General features: G+C 45.2%; 6 protein-coding genes across 15 annotated transcripts in view; 3 read left to right on the forward strand and 3 right to left on the reverse strand.

The window, feature by feature from the left end:
- LOC124471300 (NACHT, LRR and PYD domains-containing protein 12-like) overlaps positions 1 to 18,179 on the reverse strand; it is a 479,590-nt gene extending 461,411 nt beyond the window's left edge. Inside the window, exon 1 of the mRNA XM_047025757.1 lies at positions 18,112 to 18,179. The gene's annotated coding sequence lies outside the window, so the exon portion shown is untranslated. The remainder of the gene's footprint in view (positions 1 to 18,111) is intronic.
- Positions 1 to 19,750, reverse strand: part of LOC124471305 (NLR family CARD domain-containing protein 3-like) — a 90,809-nt gene extending 71,059 nt beyond the window's left edge. Inside the window, exon 1 of one of the 2 annotated variants that reach the window (XM_047025766.1) lies at positions 19,667 to 19,750. The gene's annotated coding sequence lies outside the window, so the exon portion shown is untranslated. Of the gene's footprint in view, positions 1 to 18,111; positions 18,196 to 19,666 lie in introns of those variants that run through there. The other variant, XM_047025767.1, reaches the window with a different exon arrangement.
- The window catches only part of LOC124471292 (NACHT, LRR and PYD domains-containing protein 12-like), a 1,476,309-nt gene that overhangs the window by 900,338 nt on the left and 551,367 nt on the right, over positions 1 to 24,604 (forward strand). The window lies entirely within an intron of this gene.
- Positions 1 to 24,604, forward strand: part of LOC124471378 — a 257,270-nt gene that overhangs the window by 163,803 nt on the left and 68,863 nt on the right. The window lies entirely within an intron of this gene.
- On the forward strand, positions 62 to 4,145 carry LOC124471302. Its single transcript, XM_047025763.1, has 4 exons — positions 62 to 190; positions 375 to 2,589; positions 2,821 to 3,800; positions 3,924 to 4,145. Exons 1-4 carry the CDS (start codon positions 89 to 91, stop codon positions 4,059 to 4,061), a joined length of 3,435 nt encoding a protein of 1,144 aa, XP_046881719.1. The 5' UTR covers positions 62 to 88; the 3' UTR covers positions 4,062 to 4,145.
- On the reverse strand, positions 9,469 to 19,793 carry LOC124471365 (fish-egg lectin-like). 5 transcript variants are annotated; one of them, XM_047025853.1, is made up of 6 exons: positions 18,112 to 18,202; positions 11,566 to 11,660; positions 11,230 to 11,457; positions 10,308 to 10,525; positions 10,082 to 10,209; positions 9,469 to 9,974 (listed from the first exon to the last, which is right to left on the reverse strand). In XM_047025853.1, exons 2-6 carry the CDS (start codon positions 11,627 to 11,629, stop codon positions 9,827 to 9,829), a joined length of 786 nt encoding a protein of 261 aa, XP_046881809.1. In that variant the 5' UTR covers positions 11,630 to 11,660; positions 18,112 to 18,202; the 3' UTR covers positions 9,469 to 9,826. The 5 variants fall into 5 exon arrangements, with proteins under 5 accessions (XP_046881809.1, XP_046881808.1, XP_046881807.1 ...); XM_047025852.1 differs by lacking the exon at positions 18,112 to 18,202 and adding an exon at positions 12,318 to 13,718; XM_047025851.1 differs by lacking the exons at positions 11,566 to 11,660; positions 18,112 to 18,202 and adding an exon at positions 19,667 to 19,793.

Raw genomic sequence — 24,604 nt, forward strand, 5'->3', positions numbered from 1 at the left:
TCTGTGTTGGAGGCCATGATGTCACATCCGTGAGTGCTCCTCCAAACGCTCCCCTTTAGACTATTGTCCTGTTCAGAATAATGTTACGATGTGTCGTCACTTGTCATTGTACTGTGAAGTGATGTCAAACGTCAGTTCTTGTTCTCGTTACAGTCATTGGAAAATCATCAACAGGGTCCTGTTGAGAAAGGTAAATAAAATGTTGACGTGAATTGCTTTTACTCAGTCTGACAATCACCAATATATCTGAATTGCCACATCACATATTTTTCTCCCTCCCTCCCTCCCTCCCTCCCTCCCTCCCTCCCTCCCTCCCTCCCTCCCTCCCTCCCTCCCTCCCTCCCTCCCTCCCTCCCTCCCTCCCTCCCTCCCAGAACAAGAGCGTAGCTGAGCTGCAGGAGCGCTCGAAGGAGGTCATGGAGTGGGTTCTCAAGGTGACCAACGAGGTGGTCCTGCCCGCCATGGCCCTTTACCAGGTCCTCCACATCCGCAAAGACCAAGATGGCCGCCCGCTGTCCGCCGCCATCTCCTACAGCAGCTGTGACTCCCACAGTGACAGGTCCTCTTCCGCAGGGCTACTGTCCCCAGCCAGGCCTGTCACTGGCTCTCTGACTGGGATGGTATGTTTCAACCCTGCTGATTCTCCCCAGGACCAGGCCTCTTTTCTGGGCTCTGCCCACCCCTACGTCCCCCAGGGTGTTCTGAGAATGATCTCAGAGAGGTTCCACCCTCTGCTGATAGGAGGGCAGGGATCCAGGCCCCAGAGCAGGCTGCTGGGTGGCAGGCCTCCGATGTTGGACTCTGATAGGCCCACGGAGGAGGACGTCCTCGCCACGGCATCCCTCACCGTGGCAGAGATTCTGTTGAAGGTGCAGGCGGTGATGGATAAACAAGAGCACGATGCAGAGGACAAGCTGTCAGCCTGTGTGGAGGAGCTCTACGAGTCTGTCATGGGAGAGGTACTGGAGAAGTTTGCACTCCACCACCCCGGCTGCTTGCTGTCGGACTGCCATGTGACCAGCATCTCCCAGGACCTGATAAACAACGCCTGGCAGGACGCCAAGGAGAAGATTCAGGTCCTCGCCAACAGTCACACCGACGCCATCAATGAGCTGATGTCCCCGTGGCCCCCGTCGTCTGCCGACACAAGGGAGAGGATGGAGATGGCCTCCTTCCTCACTGGCAGTTTGGCGGAGGCAGAAGAGATGGAGAAGGCGATGGCTCCGCCCAGCCGCGTGACATCACCGACCCTCTGCTCCCTGAAGGAGAGCCTCTCTGGAATCCTGGCCCGCCACGCCCTGTTCCAGAGCCCGGGCGTGGTCCCCACGGAGGAGAAGCTGGAGCTGGTGAGGATGGTGGGGGGTTTCCTCCAGGAGATGGAGCCCACAGAAGGAGGCTCTTCCCTGGACCAGCCCCAAGAGGCCTACGAGGCCTCCCTGGTCCAGAGTGTGGCCACGGCCTGCAACATAATCCACAACGTCCTGAAGAACTTCCACGCAGCCCAGCAGCTGATTGGGCAAGTGGAGGTGGCTGACTTCCTGCAGCCTGGAAGTAAGACCTTCACCATGGTGGTGGAGTGTGTTAGCCAGAGCCTGCTAGGAGACGTTGCCGTGGAGCTGGATGCCCTGAGGAGGAGGAGGAGCCTGGAAGCCAGCAGCAACAGTGGGAGGAGCAGCAGGAATCAGGAATGCCTCCCTCTTGACACCCGGCAGGAGCGATCAGTGGAGTGCAGCTCTGCTAGCAAGGAGGAGCAGGAGGAGGAGGATCCTCAGAAGAAGGAGGAGACCACCCCTCCCTCCTCCAGGAGCACTAGCGCCTGGAGCGAGGCTAGCAGTGCTGCCAGCTGCCAAGACCTCAGCCTCACCTCTGAAAACATGCTGGACATCATCATGCGGATGGCCCACTTGGCCTCCAGATCTTCCCCTGACGACGACGACAAACGCGATGGAGGCTCCTCCGTCAAATTGTTCGACCAGGAGGAGTACGACCTGGACCGCCTGCTGGCATCCCACAGCATGTGCACCAGGATGTTCCAGGGGAGGATCCAACACTTCTCCGAGCAGTTGATTAACTGCATTTATCAGCTTCTCCTGGACACCCGGATGGGACGACTCTCCTCGACACCCCATTGCCGCTTCGAGCCCAACTTCCAGAACCTGGAGGACAAGGAACGTCTGGACCAGGAGCTGTTCACCCCTCTGCTGTACAATTTTTTCCAGACGGCCTTCAAGAGCCTGATGGGGAACCTTCTGGGTGAAGAAGACCTCACGGACGACCACCGGGCATCCTGCAGTGATGCGTCCTCGGACGGCAGTGACAGAAGCAGTGACAGCAGCAGTGACAGCAGCAGTGACAGCAGCAGTGACAGCAGTGACTGTCCCTCCCTGGACTGGTCCCGAGGGATGACGCCGGGCCCCAGGCGTGGGGTTGAGGGTAGTAGGAGATCACAGAGCAGGTTGAAGCCCTCCTGCAGCCAGGATCAGAGGCGCGCGCTGGAGGCCATTTGTGAGGTGTTGACTACCCAGGCGGGAAGTGACCTCTACAAGACATGCAACGACCCACAAGAAAACATGGTTGTTGTCCGCAAAGGTAGAGACATTTTTTTACCTTTGGATATAAAAAAATGGTAACTATGCTTTTGTAAGACATGCGATTGTAAGAAAGATTTGTAAGTATTGAGATCTGCTGAATGACAGTGTAGTTCAAGTAAATAACTATAATAATAGTATTGTAGTTAACAGACAAAATATGATATGAGAAAAGTAAGGTTAATCGCTATAATAGTAATAGTGTAGTTAAAAGTGAGTTTTCTTGTGCCAGGCCTTGATGTTGAAGCCATGGCCAGGGTCTGTAACCTAGCCAGCTCCTCCTCTGAAGACCAGGAAGTGACAACCGGAAGTCTCGATCCAGAGTCAGGTCTCACCAGCCAGCAAGTAGGACAGCCTGAGATGGATGAAAACGAAAACGCTGACTACCCTGATGATTTCCACGAAGAGGAAGAAGGGTCAGATTGCCAGACAATTGCCAAGGGTGCATTGATCGAGGAAGAAGAGAAGGATGAAGATATTGGAGCTGCAGGCGTCCCTGAGGAGGTCCAGGATCATCCCTCCCTACCCGTGAGCCCCTCTGAGACCCCCTCCCTCCAGCCCGGGGAGGTTCTGATCCAGGAGAAGGTCCTGATGCCCCCCCGGCCCAGCGCCCTGCACCACCAGACCCTGCATGACCTGCTGCACAGGCTGGTGGGACGCCTGGCCCTCCAGGGGCCCCTTCGTTCCTGCTTCACCCCCACCAATTCGGAGATAGAGTCTGTCCTCTTCCAAGACGTGAGCTGGTTTCTCTGGAACCAGGCCGGGATCGGCCTCGTCCTGGAGCACGAACCCCAGAACCCACTCTTCGGTGGCGCCGACGCCCTAGACGCCATGTTTGATGCGACCTACGCTGAGCTGATGCTCTGTTCCGATAGCAACAGGGCCCAGGTCCACTCTGCCCTCCAGGGAGGGCCAGGCATCGTCTGCATGGCCGAGAACGTCGCCACGGTGATCTGCCGTCACGCCGAGTTTTGGCGCCCCTCTGCCGTGTCGGGTGAGACCCCTGATTTGGAAACAGGTTGTGAGGAGAAGGAGAGCGCAGAGGACTCTGCTGGCTTGGAAAAGGCCGGTGGAAGTTCCAGCCCCTTCACATGCAACAGAAGCTTGGATGAAAGACTTGAGATGGAGTCTGCTGGCTTGGAAAAGGCCAGCAGACTTCTCTTTCTTCTGGGAAGTGAGAGCAAAGGAGATCTCTGGAGATGTTTCACACTGGTAAGCTGAAAACAACACCACACACTAGCACTAGGTAGAACTGACCTGAGCTGAGTCAGCGATGAGAAAGGACGACATGTGACAATCTCAATGAATCTGTGTGTCTTTGCTCTCACTTCCCAGAAGAAAGAGAAGACTTTCTTTAAGGATGGACAGAATGTGGCTGCCAAGGGAAGAAAGACAAGCATAATATTCAAGACAAACAAAGTTTCTCCCCTTAGCGCTGAACGTGAGATCCTGACTGCATATTTGCTCATTTAGGCTTTCCCACTATAGTTGGCTCTCCCACCATTTCACACACACAGACTTGCACACAAACACTCACACACACACACAAGCATACAGATATGCACACACACACACACACTATTTTTAAGTGAAAGGTCACACTGCTGAAGTTCTGTGTGATGTCATACCCTGTTGTGTGATGGTGTTTCCTGTCCAGGTCCAGACCTTGGTGAGTCCTCCATTGCTGGAAGAAAGGAGAAGAAGAAGAAGAAAAAGTCTTTCAAAGCTTTCTTCCGGGGGATCACTACAGCTCTCTCCAGGGCTTTCTGCTTTGGCTGCGTGAAGGATATTCACCAGTAGAGAGCGCCACCTGCTTAGTCAACTGGCTGGCAGAGAAAGAGAACCTGTCACTACGGCAACAACTGTAGTTACTTCCCTCTTCTTCAGAAAGTGTAACCAATTTTTTTGAATATTCCAATAAAAACCACTGGAACTTCGTTTATATCTCCTTTGTAATCGTTTAAGCTGTTTGTGTACAAGGTTGTGACATCACCATGTCAGGACTGCTGCCATACAGAGAGGCTGATTAGCATGTGTTAGAGTCATTGTACAAAACCACTTTACATCAGTGTAAAAGTTACCTTAAACATGAGCTTTTCAAAAACTTTTAAATACACATGACCAAACTACGTATTTTAAGAATGCTACTTGAGTTAGTTCAGAATAGTTGTTATTATTCCCCAATTTAAAAAGAGCCTTCTTTTGTAATGATTAGATTGAAACCCACCACCGTTCTTCTTTATTCCAAGTGGTCTTGCTTGCCTCTGCTCACACATGTTTACCTAACACACACAGAGACACACGCAGTCACAAACTGTGCTGGTTCCTTCGTGCCAGATATTGATTTATGGTGTGTGAGCCACTCTGTTTGATAACTTGTATTTTTGAAGCAGTTGATCCGGTTTGCAGTATATTGGATTGCACACACACACACGCACATGCACACACAGCACAGAAAATGAACCAGAACCATTTGACCTTTTTTGGAATCTTTACAAAACGTGATCTGCTAACAAAATTCACTCTTGAGAATAGGACATTATTGTCATCCAAAGAACAGAGCTATGAGAAAGGGTGAGAAAAAGAGAGAGAGAGGCAGAGAGAGCCACAGACATTTCCGATGACCACTTGTAGAGTTTGAGTTTAATGAATTCCTGACCTGGAAAGAATTTCTGCCTGAGTTCTTATCACCTGGGGGAAAGAGTTTTGGGACATCATGTTCTGAGGCTGTGTTGTTTCAACTGTGATTGTGTTTCGGAAACAATGTGTGGGTTGGTATATTTATAGTTAGTACTTCTAAAATAAAAACTACAAATGCTACACTGCTTTGCTTGCAGTGTTATTTTCTTTATTACAGTACACAGTATGTATGCCCTCTAGCCTCTAACCTGCGATACAAGCTATAACCAAAAGAAAATAAACCCAAACAAAATACAGGTCAAAAAATATGGTAGTGGCACTTCAATAGTTCGACTTTGAACACGACCACACACAAATCCAAACATCTTCTCAGTTAGATTCCTTGGACACCACCACGCACTGTCATTTACCGTGCACCGTCCGGGAATCGCGAACCCAACTTTCCGCTAGAAAGTTACGTCACTTCCTAACCTCCCCAGATCCACCTGGTAACAAGGAGTGAGCTAATGATAGGAAGAGACTGAAAACAGATGCATCTTTTAACTAAACAGTTTAATACAAATATGTCTGATATAGGCTACCCCTATATTACTAAACAGCTAAATAATATTCTAAAGAGCTAAACAATGTACTAAAGAGTCAAACAATGTGAGATATCAAATATATATAAATATAAAATATAGATAAAAAATATAAAAAAATATGAAATCGGGCAGCGTAGTGCAAAATTGTTGTGGAAATGGTGGATGGACCTTTACCCTGTGTTCTGGCCCCCTCTTTCACCGACCGTCTCTGAAGGAGGGGATCCTTCACTGAATTGCTGCTTATTAAAATGCCACAAGGATACAACTTCACTTACTCCATGTTGTAGGCTACCATTGAGCTGCTGCCTGCAGCCATCCCCATCTCCCCCGTGCTGTCTGAACAATTTCGGAGCGCTACCATCTTTGTACTACATGACATCTGACTCATTCAGTCTCCAAACCCCGAGGAGAGAGGACCTCTGAAAGTTCGCTTAGGAAAGCCTTTTGTGTTGATATGTGTGAGGAATTATTTGATAAACAACAGGTTTACAGCTGGGAGAGGTCGTCTTTTACAAAATGATGAAGCCCATGTCACGGACCGCACGGCGTCTGAGGGCCGATGCATCACAAGACGCACCTATATTGTGTTTAACTCATTAGCATGGCCATATAAGCTGAGCTGTCTCTGACTTCGTTGTGGAGTCTACAGTGCGTGTCCACTACAGCGGCGCGGAGCGGCGGCTTCTGATCCATTTTCTATGAAACCGGGTGTTTCATAGCGGCTCCGCGCCGCTGCAGTGGACACGCACCGTTATTCTTAGTTTTGTTTTCGATGGCCGAGTGGCGTTTGACCGTTGTTCTGTAAACTTTATGCGCAAAGTACTCGCACTTTCATCTCAAGACGCAGACTCTTTGCCTGCTTTATCAAACCCCATAGGCAGTGCATATCATTGTCCAGGACGCGTTCACGACCTTTGCGCTGTCCTCTTCGGATCCTGGATTGACCCTGAATAACGAAGTAGGCCTATTCGCTGTGTGAACACAGTGCGTCTGGCACTTTCTGGCGGAGACTCGAAATGGTTGTGAGCTGGAAGGCGTATGGATTGACATAAGCCCTTTGGATTGGTTATAGCTGCCTGTGATGTCACCTCGTCTACTGCCTATCTCATGTTCCTGTGTTTTGCTTCCTGCATCATATTGTTTAGAGACAGGGAGTGCCTCCCCTCTACTCCGCTAAAGTCAAAGCTGTTTCCATGTCTGTGGTCATCAACAAATTGTCAAATAATTAAGCAAGTGTCTTGACTGAATTGTGTCTATGGTGTCAGAAACGGTTTTCGTTTAGAGAGAAACATATCGGGGAAGTGTCTTCTGTACCAGGAAGAGACAGAGCGCTCACCTCACCGGCTTCCACAGCAAGTCTGTGCGCTCTCACAACGCTCTCTGCCCCGCGCCTCATTCCGCTCATTAGAATCAGAATCAGAATGAGTTTTTATTGCCATTTAAGGACACGGAATTTACTGTGGCAGGAAGGTGCATACTGTCACGGCTCAGGGCAAGACCCAAATGTTGACAGCAGGGGCAGGTAGATGGGTAACACTTGTTCACTAGTCCAAATTGACAGGCTGACTCAGGTGATGGACAGGCAAGGTTTAGTACACAGGTAATCTAAATAGCCTACTACTGGGTAACACTGAGAGAACCCGGCTGGGACAACTCGGGAGACACACGAGATGAACTGGCAACCAGAACAGGGAGAGAGAGAGGTTAAATACAGAGGGAAACATTCAGCTGATAGGGAGCTCCTGGAGCGGGGGGGGGGGGGGGGGGGGGGGGGACAGGTTAGCACCGGTGAATCGAATTAGGATGTGACAGCACAAATCACACCAGCTTTATTTCATGCTTCCATGTTCTAACCACACACACATGTACACACACACACTTCTGACTGAGCTCTATTGCTTTATGTGGAGGAAATGTGACTGTGAGACACTACTGTTTATTTTATGTTGAACAACTACGAACAAAATAGGCATTTTAATCATGTTTGAAGTAAGGGCATTTAAGTAATATTTGAACTATCATTACATTTACATGGCTGCCATTTAAGCAAGTTTCTTAGTAAGAGAGATATTTTTCCTTCGTTTTTCTGCTTTTTACTGCAGCACCCCTGAACCCTCACTCCTCAGTGGACTGTTATTTTAGAAGGTTTTTCAGTAATAGATACATGTTTTCTGCATTTTAACTGCAGCAACTGAACACTCAGAGTGGACTCTGTTGAACGAGTCACTAGAGAATCTTTTCCCGTAATGGCAGGAGGAAGAGCGAGGATATGTGAGAGGGCATGAAGGCTTTCTTTTTGTCTGCATGTCCCAAAGTAAGATTGTTTTTATTTGAACTTTAAAGCAACACTGAACCCTTACTGGGTGTAGGTGGGCTGAAGATGAAGTTCAGTTATTGACATTGTAATAAAACTCTTGAATAAAAGTATTTTCAGCTATTTTTTCATGTGTTAATGTTTAGGTTGGACTCTGCTGATTATCATGATCAGGTGAGTAGTCAGGTGCAATGTCTGCCCAAACCATATGACCCTACACATACACACCTTCTAATAACGCCACATGTATGGCAGATCAAAGTCAGAACCTGTATGGACACTAGGTCAGGCCTGCATCGACATGAGACCAGCATTGGATCTATTATGTTTCCTTGCCCAGCGCTAAGAGAGACAGGATCAGTCAACAGTGAACAGCCTCCTCTCTCTCTCTCTCTCTCTCTCTCTCATCATCAGTTTCCTTGAGGGTTTAGGTTGGTTGAGGGACAGTTCTATGGGCGTATTTGAAGCCCTCTGTGATATGCTTGCGTGTAAAAAGGGCTATACAAATACATTTGATTTATTTGTTTTCCTTTTGCACACCCCTATGAGCAAGACATGAACAGACTGCAGAGAGATCATCAGGCAGTTATGTGTGTGTGTACACAGTATATGTATTTATTCATTTGTTTATGTAAAAATATTATTTATTCATTCCGTTTTTCAATTTGTTCACACTTTAATCCACAAAGACTCATAGTGCAGTAGAGATATCCATCTATTTGAGTATGTGTGAATTCCCCAGCTATCAAGGCCATCATCTTGGTGTTATGAGCACCTCATTCTACCACTTCTCCAAGGTGAGGTGAGGACACAGGCCTGTCTAGAGGTGAGGGCGTAACATGTGTATTGTGTATGTGTCATGCATGGCTTGAATGTTTGTGTGCGTGTGTAAATGTGTGACCTTTTTGTAAATACGCCTAACGTTGACATGATCCCGACAATGAGAATGTGCGCTTGTGTAATACTGCAAAGTCATCTTTGAAAAATCTGATAGAATTGTATCTGTATGCTGCATAATAAAATATGCCATACAATATTATTGAGCTCAAAGTTTAACTATGTAACAAGTTCAAATAAATTATTATTCCATTCTGTCCAGCAGTTTAAAATGCTTCAGAAAACAGGCCCACATGCCCTTTGTGAAATGACTGAATAATGATTGACACTAGTACAGTTTCCTGGCTAGTTTTGTTGATGGCTAACATTAGCTAGTGTTTGATACTGATGTTTCAGGACTCTGGCATGGAACAGAGATTGCCATCTTTTTGTGTCACTAATCGAGTAGATCTGGAGAACTGCGTAATGGAGATGTATTATGAAGCATGACGCAAGCAGTTGAATGTAATTTTGAGTACAATAAGCTTTAATGATCACCAAAGCCACAAGAAAGATATTAATCATTATGGTCATTTTAAAAACTAACAGTTCTGGAAAGTATAACCAAATATACCCTCATGTAGTAACAGGATCACTTCAGGATATTTGAAGTCTCTGGAAACTGTCGTTTACATTTCTGCACAATAGGTGTGTTTATCCATATGAACCAAACTGGAACCGGATAATGGAACAGAAGCACAGCATGATTATGACTGTTCTAGTTAAGGATGCGTTGGAAGATCAAAAAATAAAAGGTGCGTAATGATTAAGTCTTCAAGCTGCAGGGTTTTTCCAGCAGGGCTGCCTCTGTGTTAGAGCAGTGCTCAGAGCTCAGTGCAGTCGTAGATGGCATCATTGTTCAGGATGAGCCAGAGATGGCCCAGATCATAGGACACATGTTTCACCTGTCCGCTGTAGAGAGGAAGGTGGGTCCAGCCGGTACCTTCAGGTTGACAGGCAGACGTGGAATCCCTGCAATGGAGACATTTCACTTCTATTCATGAAGGAATCATTTACAGTTGAGAGTAAAATGTATCACTTTTATGAAAAAATACAGAAGGAGCTTGTGAAGACAAAACCTGCGGAACACGCCTCCTGCAGAATTCACTCCATAGACAGATCCGTCACTTCCCACCTCGATCATAGACAGGCTTCCTGGAACCTTCTGCCAGGTACCGTCCCCCTCACAATTAAAGGAGTTCACCCCCTAGAGGACCCAACAAAGGCTGATAAGCTAAATCTATTCATTTATTGATGATAGTCATTATTCCACAGACAGCAGAGCCCAGCACAGCCCAGCCTTACCTTCCTCACAAAGATTTGATCACCACTGTTAACACCCCAGCAGCTATAAGGACCACAGCTGTAGTACTTCAGGCTGCCAGGAATTTGGCGCCAGTTCAAAGCACTATTACTTCCACTGTAGCCAACTGTGTTCTCCTTTGGAAGACAGAAGGGGGCATCGACATGATTGGCTCCTGCCACAAACTGGTCTCCACCAGCATCAATCTGCTTCAAGAGACCTGATCCAAAACAAGAACATGAACTTATGGTTTCTCAAGATCCCATCTGGAAAAGGTCTGTAAAAAACCTATAAGAATGACACTATTCATGTACAACACATCTGTGGGAAAGAGCTTGCACATACAGCACACTTCACACAGAAAAGGTCCTTCAACATCCAGGTAGGTCATAGATAAAACAAGATTATTTTATGTTACCTTATATCAGGGGTGTCCAATCCTGGTCCTCGAGGGCCACTGTCCTGCATGTTTTAGATGTTTCCCTGATCCAGCACACCTGATTCAAATGAAGGGGTCGTTATCAAGCTCTGTGGAAGCCAGGTAATGACCATTCATTTGAATCAGGTGTGTTGGATCAGGGAAACATGGCCCTCGAGGACCAGGATTGGACACCCCTGCCTTATATGAAAGGGGCCATAATTCTGTATGTTAACACACCGTTATTGTATGTACTATATCAAAATTAACATATGAAATTCACAATCTTACTCCACATGGGTTGATATCATGATAAAGACACACATTCTTTAAAAAATATAAACATGCCTGTTAAATCATACCAGCACATTCCTATGAAATCATACAACCACACACTGAGGTTGTAGACATATTGCACTTTAATCTGTCTAAAAATGACTACAAGCAAAACTTGTCTATTGGGGGCCCACAATTCCATATATTATTATTGGTGTAGTTATTCTTACCAGGTACATTCAGCCAGTCGGTCCCAACTAGTTTAAAGATGTGATTCTCTCTGTTGGCTCCCCAGACTCCTGCAGGTCCTACGGTGACATGCTTCAGTTTGCCTGGCAACTGTGTCCATGACGATCCATACCTTGTGAAGATGCTGTCGTCTTTGTTGACCCCCATCACTTGTCCAACACCTACATCAATCTGCACCAGGGCACCAGAGAGATGTGTACATCTAAATGCTGCATGACAAACAAACAAACAAACACTTGGGTTGGTGGGGGTTGTCAGACAGAGCTGGGAAAGATGGAAAACATGCACAGGATTGAGTAACAGTCACACAAACTTACCCACACATGAAGTCAGCAACACACAGTGCAGGGCAAAGAGGAGTGTTGCAATACAGAGAGGCATGGCTCACTCAGTGACTAACTGACAAGTAAGTCTGTAGGAGGACAGAGGAGCAGATTTATACCAACCAACGTCCGTCACAACTATGTCAGAAGGGGAAAGTAGAGGCCTCACCACCACACCTCAAGTACTGGTTCCACCACACCAAACTGTCAAACACACCTGATTCAAATAAATGGGTCGTTATCAGGCCCATTTATTTGAATCAGGTGTGTTGGAGTCGGGAAATATCAAAACATGCAGGGCAGGGGGTCCCGTGGACCAGGATTGAGAACCACTGTGTATAGCATACAGATGACCCTGCCCCCTCCCCCCGCAACAAAGTTTAGACATCTTTTACACATGCAGATGTCATGTGCTGTTGTAAACAATGCTACTAGTGGAAGCGGCAAGGTGTTCAGTGCTCACTGAGAGGGTGGTCGACCAATGACAATCAGAGCTCACGCAAGAAGGTGAAACGTGAGGGAGATACCCTTTCCAAAACTTGTAAGGGTTTAAAAACTAGTTTGTGAAGGACCCAGAGAAACCCAAATATCCACCAACGCAAAATTAACGCATTTTTTAGGTCTCAAAAAGAGGACAGGTAAAAGAGGACGTCTGGTCACCCTAGGTACAGGTCAATGGTTAAAAGAAAAAGGTGAAATAAACTGCAACCAAAACTAAGCGCTCTCTCTCTCTCTCTAAGACCTACGTTTCAAGCTTCGTGTCGTCCGTCCGTTTCTCGTCCGTCCGTAACCTGCTGCTGTTTTCCACCTCCCTCCTCTGTCCCAAATCCGCCCTTAAAAACCATCCTGAGCTGGGGGTGTGGTCCAATTACTCAGGTGTTGTCCATTTCGCTGATCCCTAGTCTAATTCAACTAAATAAACTCTACACGGCAAAATATGTGCCCAAACACAACTCAATACAAAACACACTAATCAAAGCAATTAAATCAAGTGTAAAACATAACTAAATAACACTACATGTTACTGTTAATGTACATTAGGAATCAGTCAATTGTCAACAGCTCCCATGAATGTCCCACTTTGACACACGTATTATTTGAGTATTAGGTTACTTACATAAACCCGCACAATGTACTTCCACACCATTCCAGGGGGCTGTTGCACAAAAGTAGAATAAAGAAATCCAGGATAACTGAAAAAGCGCAGCTGGACTTGGTGTGATCCGCTCATCGCGGCTTATTCGGTTGCACGTTTGCCAAACCAGGATGAGAAGGTGAAGCTATGTCAATCCAGATGTACATAGTTGGGATAAGTGCACCTTCACGGATTTCTTAAATAGACCATGGTATTGATCACAGATTGACTGATGCAGAAATGGAGAAGACGCGTGCAGCATATTTTTTACCCGATATAAGCAGCAACTAATTACGGAAATTGAAGCATAGTGAAGCATATAAAATGTAAACAAGGAAATACGGCTGCTGTTATTAGACAGAGAGAAAAGCCTGGCAGACAATCGCGGACCGACTGAAAGCGTAATGATTGAAAAATATCTACTTACTAAGAAAGTTGTACTCTGTAATTGCTTTTAATATGCTTGTTTTATGTATTGGTTGTATTGCTGTATCTGTGTTTATGTGCTAAATGTGCTGGTTTTACTGTAAAGTGTCTTTGAGTAGCCTACCATGTAAAGCATATGTAAATAAAATGTATTATTATTTATCCCACTTTGCCTTAAAAGTGAGCAGAAGGAATTAATGGGAAATGTCCCCTAAAGACTAGGCCTAATTTCAAACCCTTATTCACAATGTAAGAATATGTTTTACAACCATACACAAATCTCTATAAGCGGTGTCTGATTCTAAATGTATTTCTACAATTATGTTCATACAGAACAAACATGACTGGATAAAAAAGATCCTGGCAACAAGTCAAGATAAAATATAAAAACATTTTCCAGGCTGGTAAGTGCCTTAACATTTTGTAAATGGTATGTAGAAATTACTTACAAGATGCCTGCTACATATTCTGCTACAGTCTGGTGGCAGGAAAGTAACTGTGTCGCTGGACACACAGGTAAAGGAGACAGGGGGTGAGGAGGAGAGAGGGGGAGGAGTAGAGGAGGAGAGAGGGGGTAAGGGAGACAGGGGGTGGGGAGGAGAGAGGAGGAGGAGTAGAGGAGGAGAGAGGAGGAAGAGGAGAGAGGGGGTAAGAGAGACAGGGGGTGAGGAGGAGAGAGGAGGAGGAGTAGAGGAGAGAGGGGGAGGAGTAGAGGAGGAGAGAGGAGGTAAAGGAGAGAGGGGGGGAGGAGGAGAGAGGAGGAGGAGTACAGGAGGAGAGAGGAGGTAAAGGAGACAGGGGGTGAGGAGGAGAGAGGGGGAGGAGTAGAGGAGGAGAGAGGGTGAGGAGTAGAGGAGGAGAGAGGGTGAGGAGTAGAGGAGGAGAGAGGGGTTAAAGGAAACAGGGGGTGAGGAGAAGAGGGGGAGGATTTGATCCTGGTTATGGCATGTTGGGTGTTTGTGGTGGAGTTGTGGGTCTCATTACTTATAAGGATGATGTGTAAATACGACCTGATCTAAACAAAATTATTTAAAAACCTTTGCCAGTCTGATGTACAATCACCCCTAATAATTCCAGAAACATGACTTGTCACCCTGTCACATGATTATCACTGTACGGCGTTCTGTACTGTAACTCTGGATGTTTGTCCTCCCTCACTGTCACGCCTCCTTTCTCTGTGCAGCCTGTGATCCCAACATTAAAGACTGCTCTTACTGCTGTTGTGATTGTTACTGTTCATTGAACATTCTGTATAATTCAAGTCCAAACATAAACCCTCACACCTGGTTGATCCTGTTTGGAGTCTCATTACTGGAACTTTCTTATGTAAGGGTGCGTGCATGCCCAAACATGATGGGAGAAAGGCAGAGGTTTGAAGAAGAGAGGGGGAGGAGTAGAGGAGGAGAGAGGATGTAAAAGAGACAGGGGGTGAGGAGGAGAGAGGAGGAGGAGTAGAGGAGGAGAGAGGGGGAGGAGTAGAGGAGGAAAGAGGAGGTAAAGGAGACAGGGGGTGAGGAGGAGAGAGGGGGAGGAGGAGAGGAGGAGAGAGGAGGTAAGGGAGACGGGGGGTGAGGAGGAGAGAGGGGGAGGAGGAGAGGAGGAGAGAGGGGGAGGATTTGATCCTTATTTGATGAGGCGTGTTGTGACTCGCACTTGAGATCCTTTTTTTTTCTTAACCTGAATCTTGACGGGAAGGAGAGAGAGATGCAGAAAAGGATAGAGAATGTACACTGTGTATGTGTGTGAATGTGTTTGTATCAGTGTAGCTACTGTATATGTAAATATACTGTATGTAAGTGTGAGTGGAGGTGAATGTAGTACACCACTGTGTGGTGTGTGTGTAGGAGAGGTCTACAAGATGCAGTCTGTGTATATAGGAGAGGTCTACATGATGCAGTCTGTGTATATAGGAGAGGTCTACAAGATGCAGTCTGTGTATATAGGAGGTCTACATGATGCAGTCTGTTTATATGGGAGAGGTCTACATGATGCAGTCTGTGTATATAGGAGAGGTCTACATGATGCAGTCTGTATATATAGGAGAGGACTACACAATGCAGTCTGTGTATATAGGAGAGGTCTACATGATAGTCTGTGTATATAGGAGAGGTCTACATGATGCAGTCTCTGTATACAGGAGAGGTCTACATGATGCAGTCTGCGTATATAGGAGAGGTCTACATGATGCAGTCTGTGTATATAGGAGAGGTCTACATGATGCAGTCTGTGTATATAGGAGAGGTCTACATGATAGTCTGTGTATATAGGAGAGGTCTACATGATGCAGTCTCTGTATACAGGAGAGGTCTACATGATGCAGTCTGCGTATATAGGAGAGGTCTACATGATGCAGTCTGTGTATATAGGAGAGGTCTACATGATGCAGTCTGTGTATATAGGAGAGGTCTACATGATGCACTCTGTGTATATAGGAGAGGTCTACATGCATGATGAAGTCTGTGTATAAAGGAGAGGAGTTATTAATATAATGGGATATATCATCATGCTTTCCTTCATTAAGCTACATTGATCAAATCTACACTTCCCAAGGTGCTGGTTTGTCCCTCATGGCATTTATGTCAGTCTAGCATCCTAGACCTCCTAAGACATGATCCTGATTGTACCATACAGACAGGTCATTCTCTCTCTCTCTGTTGATGATCCTGACTGAACCATACAGACAGGTCATTCTCTCTCTCTCTGTTGATGATCCTGGTTGAACCATACAGGCAGGTCATTCTCTCTCTCTGTTCATTTCAGACAGAACATTGCAGTGGGGCACATAGGGACTACCACCTCTCTCTCTCTCTCTCTCTCTCTCTCCACACATTCCATTCTTGTACTTCTACTGTTGAAACCCTTTCATGTATAAGAACATTTAGTTTGTAATTGACATTTTTGTGGTATAACAGAAAAGTACTGTTCCTAACCTTCTCTCCTCTCTGACAGTAAACTTAGTAAAAGTGATAACTAAATTACATCTTCTGTGTTGCCAACCTTCGTGTTCTGTGTAAACTATGTAATGTAGGGAGTCAGGGGGCTGAGAGGAGAGGTTAGGGAATTGGGCTAGTAATCATAAGGTTGCCGGTTCGATTGTTCCATGCCAAATGACGTTGTGTCCTTGGGGCTAGGCACTTCACCCTACTTGCCTCAGGGGGGAAGGTCCCTGTACTTACTGTAAGTCGCTCTGGATAAGAGCGTCTGCTAAATGACCAAATGTAAATGTAATGAATGAGGAAACACCTGTAGTTTAGCCCAGGCAGCACCAGCAGTTATGGATCCCATGATGTTCTGGATACTTGGTTACTTTGGGATTTGAAATAGTAACTTTGCTATGGGTGTATTTCTAGGTAAGATATATGTCGATGTAAACACAGTCATATGGACTATGACACCTATTATGTCCAGAAACATGACCTGTCCCTTATGAATATAATCATGCAACTCATGACACTTCACACCAATGAATTATTCAGCAGTGTACAAAGACAAGTAGAATGGAGCAACAAAAACACACTAAGCTAAACTTAACCCTATGCTGCCAGTGCTATAAACTAAACCTTACCTGTTAGGACCTCTGAAACAAACCTGTTTCTAAGATAAACTGAACCCTGCACTGCCAGTGCTAGCTAGTTCAATCTTCCGTCTGGAGGTACTCAAAATGAAACGCAGAAATTTCTGTTTTCTCTGCCACATTAATCATAATTACATTTTGTATTTATCAATAATTCTTCAAGACAATTTCATGTTCCTGTCAATCAGCACCCTCCCCCCTCTCTATCTCCACTGTAAAGTTTAGTTTGATTTTCATCAATCTGGTTTGACCCTTTTCTACATTCCAGTCCTGTGCTGCTACAGGACTCTGTAGAAACCATGTCATGTATGAAGAAATGTAGTTTCACTTGACGCTCCCTGTAGGAATGATGGGTGTTGGGTGGAGTTGTGAGTCTCATGACTTATAAGGATGATGGGTAAATACGACCTGATCTGAACAAATTATTTAAAAACTTCTGCCAGTCTAATGTACAATCCCCCCTAATCATTCCAGAAACATGACTTGTCACCCTGTCACATGATCATCACTGTACTGTGTTCTGTACTGTAACTCTGGATGCTTGTCCTCCCTCACCTGCAGCCTACATCACCTGCCCTGCCAGAGCCCTCCTCTCTCTGCCCTGTCTCTGATCACCTGCCCTGCCAGAACCCTCCTCTCTCTGCCCTGTCTCTGATCACCTGCCCTGCCAGAACCCTCCTCTCTCTGCCCTGTCTCTGATCACCTGCCCTGCCAGAACCCTCCTCTCTCTGCCCTGTCTCTGATCACTTGCCCTGCCAGAACCCTCCTCTCTCTGCCCTGTCTCTGATCAGGGTCTTTCTCATGCTCAGGATACTCTTGCACAGTGCAAATGAAACATTCACCAATGCAGAGAGGAACACATGGAACAGGTTTATACTAGATGGTGTATTGAATGAAGGTTTATGTCATCATAGGTTGACATAGGCTAGCCATTTCTTTGACCCACAATCACTAGCTGTTAGCACTAGCTCCCCAGTCTATAGAGGACCAAAGTAGTCTAAAGTAGTCTAATCCAAATATAATTTTATTTAAACCCTTAATGACACAGTGTTGTTGTCATACAGCCTAGTCTGTCTCCTCCCTGGACACTGATAACTGATAACACAGCACATCCTCTTCCTGTTGATCACCACAGGTAGGAGGTCCTTAACCACTGACTGACATTGTTGCCAACACACAATAGCCTATGATAACATTTACAGACACAATAGACATGTTTAACAGACATGAAATCATGTTATATTGTAGCCTAGGATCTATTCTGTTAAACAAACACATGTCCAGTATTTGAAAGGGTAAGACATCAGACCAGGAATACAGATGCTGATTAACTTAATCATAACCTATCCTGAACTGACAGTAAATCCTTCACTCTCCAACATGTGAATAAACACCTTCTACTGACCTTTATAATACTCTGGTTTCACCATCAGCCTCCTCTCTGTGCTCCATCTGGTTCTGTGTGTGTCTGACAGTAATGCTGACAGTCTGATCACCTGGAGTGCTGCCTTGTACTCATCTGATCCCAAACTTGAAGACTCCTTTTACTGCTCTCTTCATGTACATACTTGAATATGTCACACCCACATACATACACGCACACACACTTCTCTTTGGACCAGTTGATCCTGTTTGGAGTCTCATTACTGGAACTTTCTTCTGTAAGGGTGCATGCATGCCCAAACAGGATGGGAGAAAGGCAGAGGTTTGAAGGAGAGAGGGGGAGTGTGTGTAGATTTGAATGGCGGTTTCAATACGATTTATTTAGCTTGTACAATTACATGAGATTAAACAAAGCACTTTGTGATCAGTCATTACGAAGGACATGCTACCCAAAAGCTACAGGAGTGACAGCGAACATCCATAAACACTGCGTTATATACTTCTCTACCAAATTGAGTTAAATTAACATTCACTGCATCAAGCTTCTTAACCAACTGTAAACTTCTCCTAAGACACGTTCATTGTACATATGACCAACATTTCTGTCACAGGAGGAGTAGAGGGGGAAAGAGGAGGTAAAGGAGACAGGGGTGAGGAGGAGAGAGGGGGAGGAGTAGAGGAGGAGAGAGGGGGTAAAGGAAACAGGGGGTGAGGAGGAGAGGGGGAGGATTTGATCCTGGTTATGGCATGTTGTGACTCGCACTTGAGATCCTTTTTCTTAACCAAAATCTTGACGAGAAGGAGAGAGAGAAAAAGATAGAGAGTGTACACTGTGTATATGTGTGAATGTGTTTGTATCAGTGTAGCTACTGTATATGTAAACATACTGTATGTAAGTGTGAGTGGAGGTGAATGTGGTACACCACTGTGTGGTGTGTGTGTATGTGTGTGTATAGGTTTGGATAATAATAATATTATATGTGTATGTTTATAGGTTTGCTGTGTATGTATACTGTACAGTATGCTTGTGCTATTTGACCTATATTTGACCTATATTTTGACTTGCCAATAAAGCACTTAAAATGTTTGGATTAAACGTGAGAGCGTGTGAGAGAGAGACAGAGAGAGACAGAGAGAAAGAGAGAGAGAGAGAGAGAGAGAGAGAGAGAGAGAGAGAGAGAAAAGAGAGGGAGGGAGGGAGGGAGGGAGGGAGGGAGGGAGGGAGGGAGAGAGAGAGAGAGAGAGAGAGAGAGAGAGAGAGAGAGAGAGAGAGAGAGAGAATGACCTGTCTATATGGTTCAGTCAGGATCATCACTGTTCTCTCTGAGAGAGAGAGAGAGAGAGAGAGAGAGAGAGAGAGAGAGAGAGAGAGAGAGAGAGAGAGAGAGTATAATTTATCCCAGGCTCATGTTATATTGTAGCCTAAGTCTATGCTGATAAACAAACACATGTCCAGTATTTGAAAGGGTAAGACATCAGACCAGGAATACAGATGCTAATTGACTTAATCATAACCTATCCTGGACTGACAGTAAACCCTTCACTCTCCAACATGTGAATAAACACCTTCTACTGACCTTTATAAAAGTCTGGTTTCACCATCAGCCTCCTCTCTGTGCTCCATCTGGTTCTGTGTGTGTCTGACAGTAATGCTGACAGTCTGATCACCTGTAGTGCTGCCTTGTACTCATCTGATCCCAACATTAAAGACTGCTCTTACTGCTGTTGTGATTGTTACTGTTCATTGAACATTCTGTACATATTATTCAAGTCCAAACATAAACCCTCACTCTTGGTTGATCCTGTTTGGAGTCTCAGTACTGGAACTTTCTTCTGTAAGGGTGCATGCATGCCCAAACAGGATGGGAGAAAGGCAGAGGTTTGAAGGAGAGAGGGGGAGGAGTAGAGGAGGAGAGAGGAGGTAAAGGAGACAGGGGGTGAGGAGGAGAGAGGGGGAGGAGTAGAGGAGGAGAGAGGAGGTAAAGGAGACAGGGGGTGAGGAGGAGAGAGGGGGAGGAGTAAAGGAGGAGAGAGGAGGTAAAGGAGACAGGGGGTGAGGAGGAGAGAGGGGGAGGAGTAGAGGAGGAGAGAAGAGGTAAAGGAGACAGGGGGTGAGGAGGAGGAGGAGCAGGAAGGAGAGAGATACATAAAAAGATAGATAATGTACACTGTGTATATATTTGAATGTGTTTGTATCAGTGTAGCGACTGTATATGTAAATATACTGTATGTAAGTGTAAGTGGAGGTGAATGTAGCACACTATTGTGTGGTGTGTGTATTTATGTGTATGCATGTAGGTTTATATAATAATAATATTATATGCGGATGTTTGTAGGTTTGCTGTATGTATACTGTACAGTATGCTTGTGTTTAATAATGTGTCTCTGTGTTTATAATATCTTAACTTGCCAATAAAACACTTAATTTAACACTTAAAATTAAAAGAGATAGAGGCGTGTGAGAAAGGGAGAGTGTGGGAGAGAGAGAGAGAGAGAGAGAGAGAGAGAGAGAGAGAGAGAGAGAGAGAGAGAGAGAGAGAGAGAGAGAGAGAGAGAGAGAGAGAGAGAGAGAGAGAGAGAGAGAGAGAGAGAGAGGGGGGGGGGGGTACGAAGGAGGGGTAGGGAAGGATAGAGAATGTTTTCCATTATTGTGTGTGGAAGCAGTAATAAGTAGTTCACAAAGCAGCCATGTCCTAGTGCTGCCCCCTAGTGGTGCTACAGAACACTTGTCTCATTGAGACAATGTCAAGACTTTACAAGTGTTTACAGCAAGATTGTTGGACTATGTGGTCGTGTAGATGTAAAGGCAAGACCAGCCAATCAAAACACCACACAGTTAAAAGGGTACTTTGGTTGTATTTTCTGTTGACATCCTGGTACTTTAGTAGAGAAACAGGTGAAGTACACTGTGCTGCTACAGAACATCCTGACAGAGAGACAAAGAACATTCTGGAAGATACATAGCAAGCAGAAGCACCAAACACAAGTGGAAGAAGAGTGAAGGACCATCAGCACTCATAAACAGCCTTATTCTGATATAGTGTGGGCTTTGATCCAGACTAGATGAATGCTGTCTTACTTGGTATCATTAGACAGTCTGATATAGTGTGGGCTTTGATCCAGACTAGATGAATGCTGTCTTACTTGGTATCATTAGACAGTCTGATATAGTGTGGGCTTTGATCCAGACTAGATGAATGCTGTCTTACTTGGTATCATTAGACAGTCTGATATAGTGTGGGCTTTGATCCAGACTAGATGAATGCTGTCTTACTTGGTATCATTAGACAGTCTGATATAGTGTGGGCTTTGATCCAGACTAGATGAATGCTGTCTTACTTGGTGTCATTAGACAGTCTGATATAGTGTGGGCTTTGATCCAGACTAGATGAATGCTGTCTTACTTGGTATCATTAGACGGTCTGACATAGAGTGGGCTTTGATCCAGACTAGATAAATGCTGTGTTACTCTGTGATCAAGATGGGGCCGGTGAGGTTGGCTGCAGTCGTACCTGCTTCTAACTTTTGGTTGTGTAGCTTTCTGTGTAGTTTTCTGTTGTGTATCTTTCTGTGCACACCCCTAGTTGTCGTAACACATACGACAAAAAGACTCTGATGAACATAGGAACCCAGTATTCAAACTGCATCGATTTGAATCCATCCTGGCCTCCCGACTCTACGTGGGTGTTCCTGCACGTCCTCTACAATGGAGGACGGGCAGGTAGGAAGAGGAAAAGGCCCAGAGGGAAACGAGCAGCGTTAGGAACAGGCTCGTTTAGGAACAGGCTCGTTTAGGAACAGGCTCGTTAAGGAACAGGCTGGTTTAGGAACAGGCTCATTTAGGAACAGGCTCGTTTAGGAACAGGCTTGTTTAGGAACAGGCTGGTTTAGGAACAGGCTCGTTTAGGAACAAGCTTGTTTAGGAACCGGCTCGTTTAGAAACAAGCTCGTTTAGGAACAAGCTTGTTTAGGAACAAGCTCGTTTAGGAACAGGCTCGTTTAGGAACAAGCTCGTTTCGGAACAAGCTCGTTTAGGAACAAGCTCGTTTAGGAACAGGCTCGTTTAGGAACAGACTTGTTTAGGAACAGCAGTGTTCAACGTTAAAAAAAAATCCCACTCGGCCAGTGGATCAGAGTTTTACTGTCCCATTGTATATTTTCACTGGCCCTCAAAGAAAGCGAGTAAAACTGGTTTTCCATAAAATTGTATTTATTTTATATACATAATGATTTGCCTGAACATTAAACAATGGATTATATTCAAATCAATGCAAGCTCCTTCGGTCTGCCTCCTTTAACCACCTCTGGACTATTGGCATGAGGTTAAAGTGCTCCAAGTCGGGACCCTCCAAGCTGATGAAGAGCAAGCTCTTCAGCGTGTGAACACTCAGGTTATTCCCTAGTCAGCCTTGGTCCGCTTCATGGCACTGTAGCCCCTCTCGACTGTTGCTGTGGACAGAGGCAGGACCAAGATGAGCTCGACGATGAGGAGGAGGTTGGGGAAGCTACTCCTTCCCAGAAGAAAGTGAAGACTTTCTTTAAGGATGGACATAATGTGGCTGCCAAGGGAAGAAAGACAAGCAGAATATTCAAGACAAACAAAGTTTCTCCCCTTAGCGCTGAACGTGAGATCCTGACTGCATATTTGCTCATTTAGGCTTTCCCACTATAGTTGGCTCTCCCACCATTTCACACACACATACTTGCACACAAACACTCACACACACACACACACTATTTTTAAGTGAGAGGTCACAGTGCTGAAGTTCCGTGTGATGTCATACCTTGTTGTGTGATTGTGTTTCCTGTCCAGGTCCAGACCTTGGTGAGTCCTCCATTGCTGGAAGAAAGGAGAAGAAGAAGAAGAAAAGGTCTTTCAAAGCTTTCTTCCGGGGGATCATTACAGCTCTCTCCAGGGCTTTCTGCTTTGGCTGCGTGAAGGATATTCACCAGTAGAGAGCGCCACCTGCTTAGTCAACTGGCTGGCAGAGAAAGAGAACCTGTCACTACGGCAACAACTGTAGCTACTTCCCTCTTCTTCAGAAAGTGTAACCCATTTTTTCCGATATTCCAATAAAAACCACTGGAATTGTGTATATATCTCCTTTGTAATCGTTTAAGCTGTTTGTGTACAAGGTTGTGACATCACCATGTCAGGACTGCTGCCATACAGAGAGGCTGGTTAGCATTTGTTAGAGTAATTGTACAAAACCACTTTACATCAGTGTAAAAGTTACCTTAAACATGAGCTTTTCAAAAACGTTTAAATACACATGACCAAACTACGTATTTTAAGAAGGCTACTTGAGTTAGTTCAGAATAGTTATTATTATTCCCCAATTTAAAAAGAGCCTTCTTTTGTAATGATTAGATTGAAACCCACCACCGTTCTTCTTTATTCCAAGTGGTCTTGCTTGCCTCTGCTCACACATGTTTAGCTAACACACACACAGAGACACACACAGTCACAAACTGTGCTGGTTCCTTCGTGCCAGATATTGATTTATGGTGTGTGAGCCACTCTGTTTGATAACTTGTATTTTTGGAGCAGTTGATCCAGTTTGCAGTATATTGGATTGCACACACACACACGCACACGCACACACAGCACAGAAAATGAACCAGAACCATTTGACCTTTTTTGGAATCTTCACAAAACGTGATCTGCTAACAAAATTCACACTTGAGAATAGGACATTATTGTCATCCAAAGAACAGAGCTATGAGAAAGGGTGAGAAAGAGAGAGAGGCAGAGAGAGCCACAGACATTTCAGATGACCACTTGTAAAGTTCGAGTTTAATGAATTCCTGACCTGGAAAGAATTGCTGCATGAGTTCTTATCACCTGGGGGAAAGAGTTTTGGGACATCATGTTCTGAGGCTGTGTTGTTTCAACTGTGATTGTGTTTCGAATGTGTGGGTTGGTATATTTATAGTTAGTACTTATAAAATAAAAACTACAAATGCTACACTGCTTTGCTTGCAGTGTTATTTTCTTTATTACAGTACACAGTATGTATGCCCTCTAGCCTCTAGCCTGCGATACAAGCTATAACCAAAAGAAAATAAACCCAAACAAAATACAGGTCAAAAAATACGGTAGTGGCTCTTCAATAGTTCGACTTTGAACACGACCACACACAAATCCAAACATCTTCTCAGTTAGATTCCTTGGACACCACCACGCACTGTCATCTACCATGCACCGTCCGGGAATCGCAAACCCAACTTTCCGCTAGAAAGTTACATCACTTCCTAACCTCCCCAGATCCACCTGGTAACAAGGAGTGAGCTAATGATAGGAAGAGACTGAAAACAGATGCATCTTTTAACTAAACAGTTTAATACAAATATGTCTGATATAGGCTACCCCTATATTACTAAACAGCTAAATAATATTCTAAAGAGCTAAACAATGTACTAAAGAGTCAAACAATGTGAGATATCAAATATATATAAAAATAAAATGATACAAAAATATATGAAATCGGGCAGCGTAGTGCAAAATTGTTGTG

The sequence above is a fragment of the Hypomesus transpacificus genome, chromosome 9 (genome assembly GCF_021917145.1).
Source record: "Hypomesus transpacificus isolate Combined female chromosome 9, fHypTra1, whole genome shotgun sequence".
NCBI classification, from domain to species: Eukaryota; Metazoa; Chordata; class Actinopteri; order Osmeriformes; family Osmeridae; genus Hypomesus; species Hypomesus transpacificus.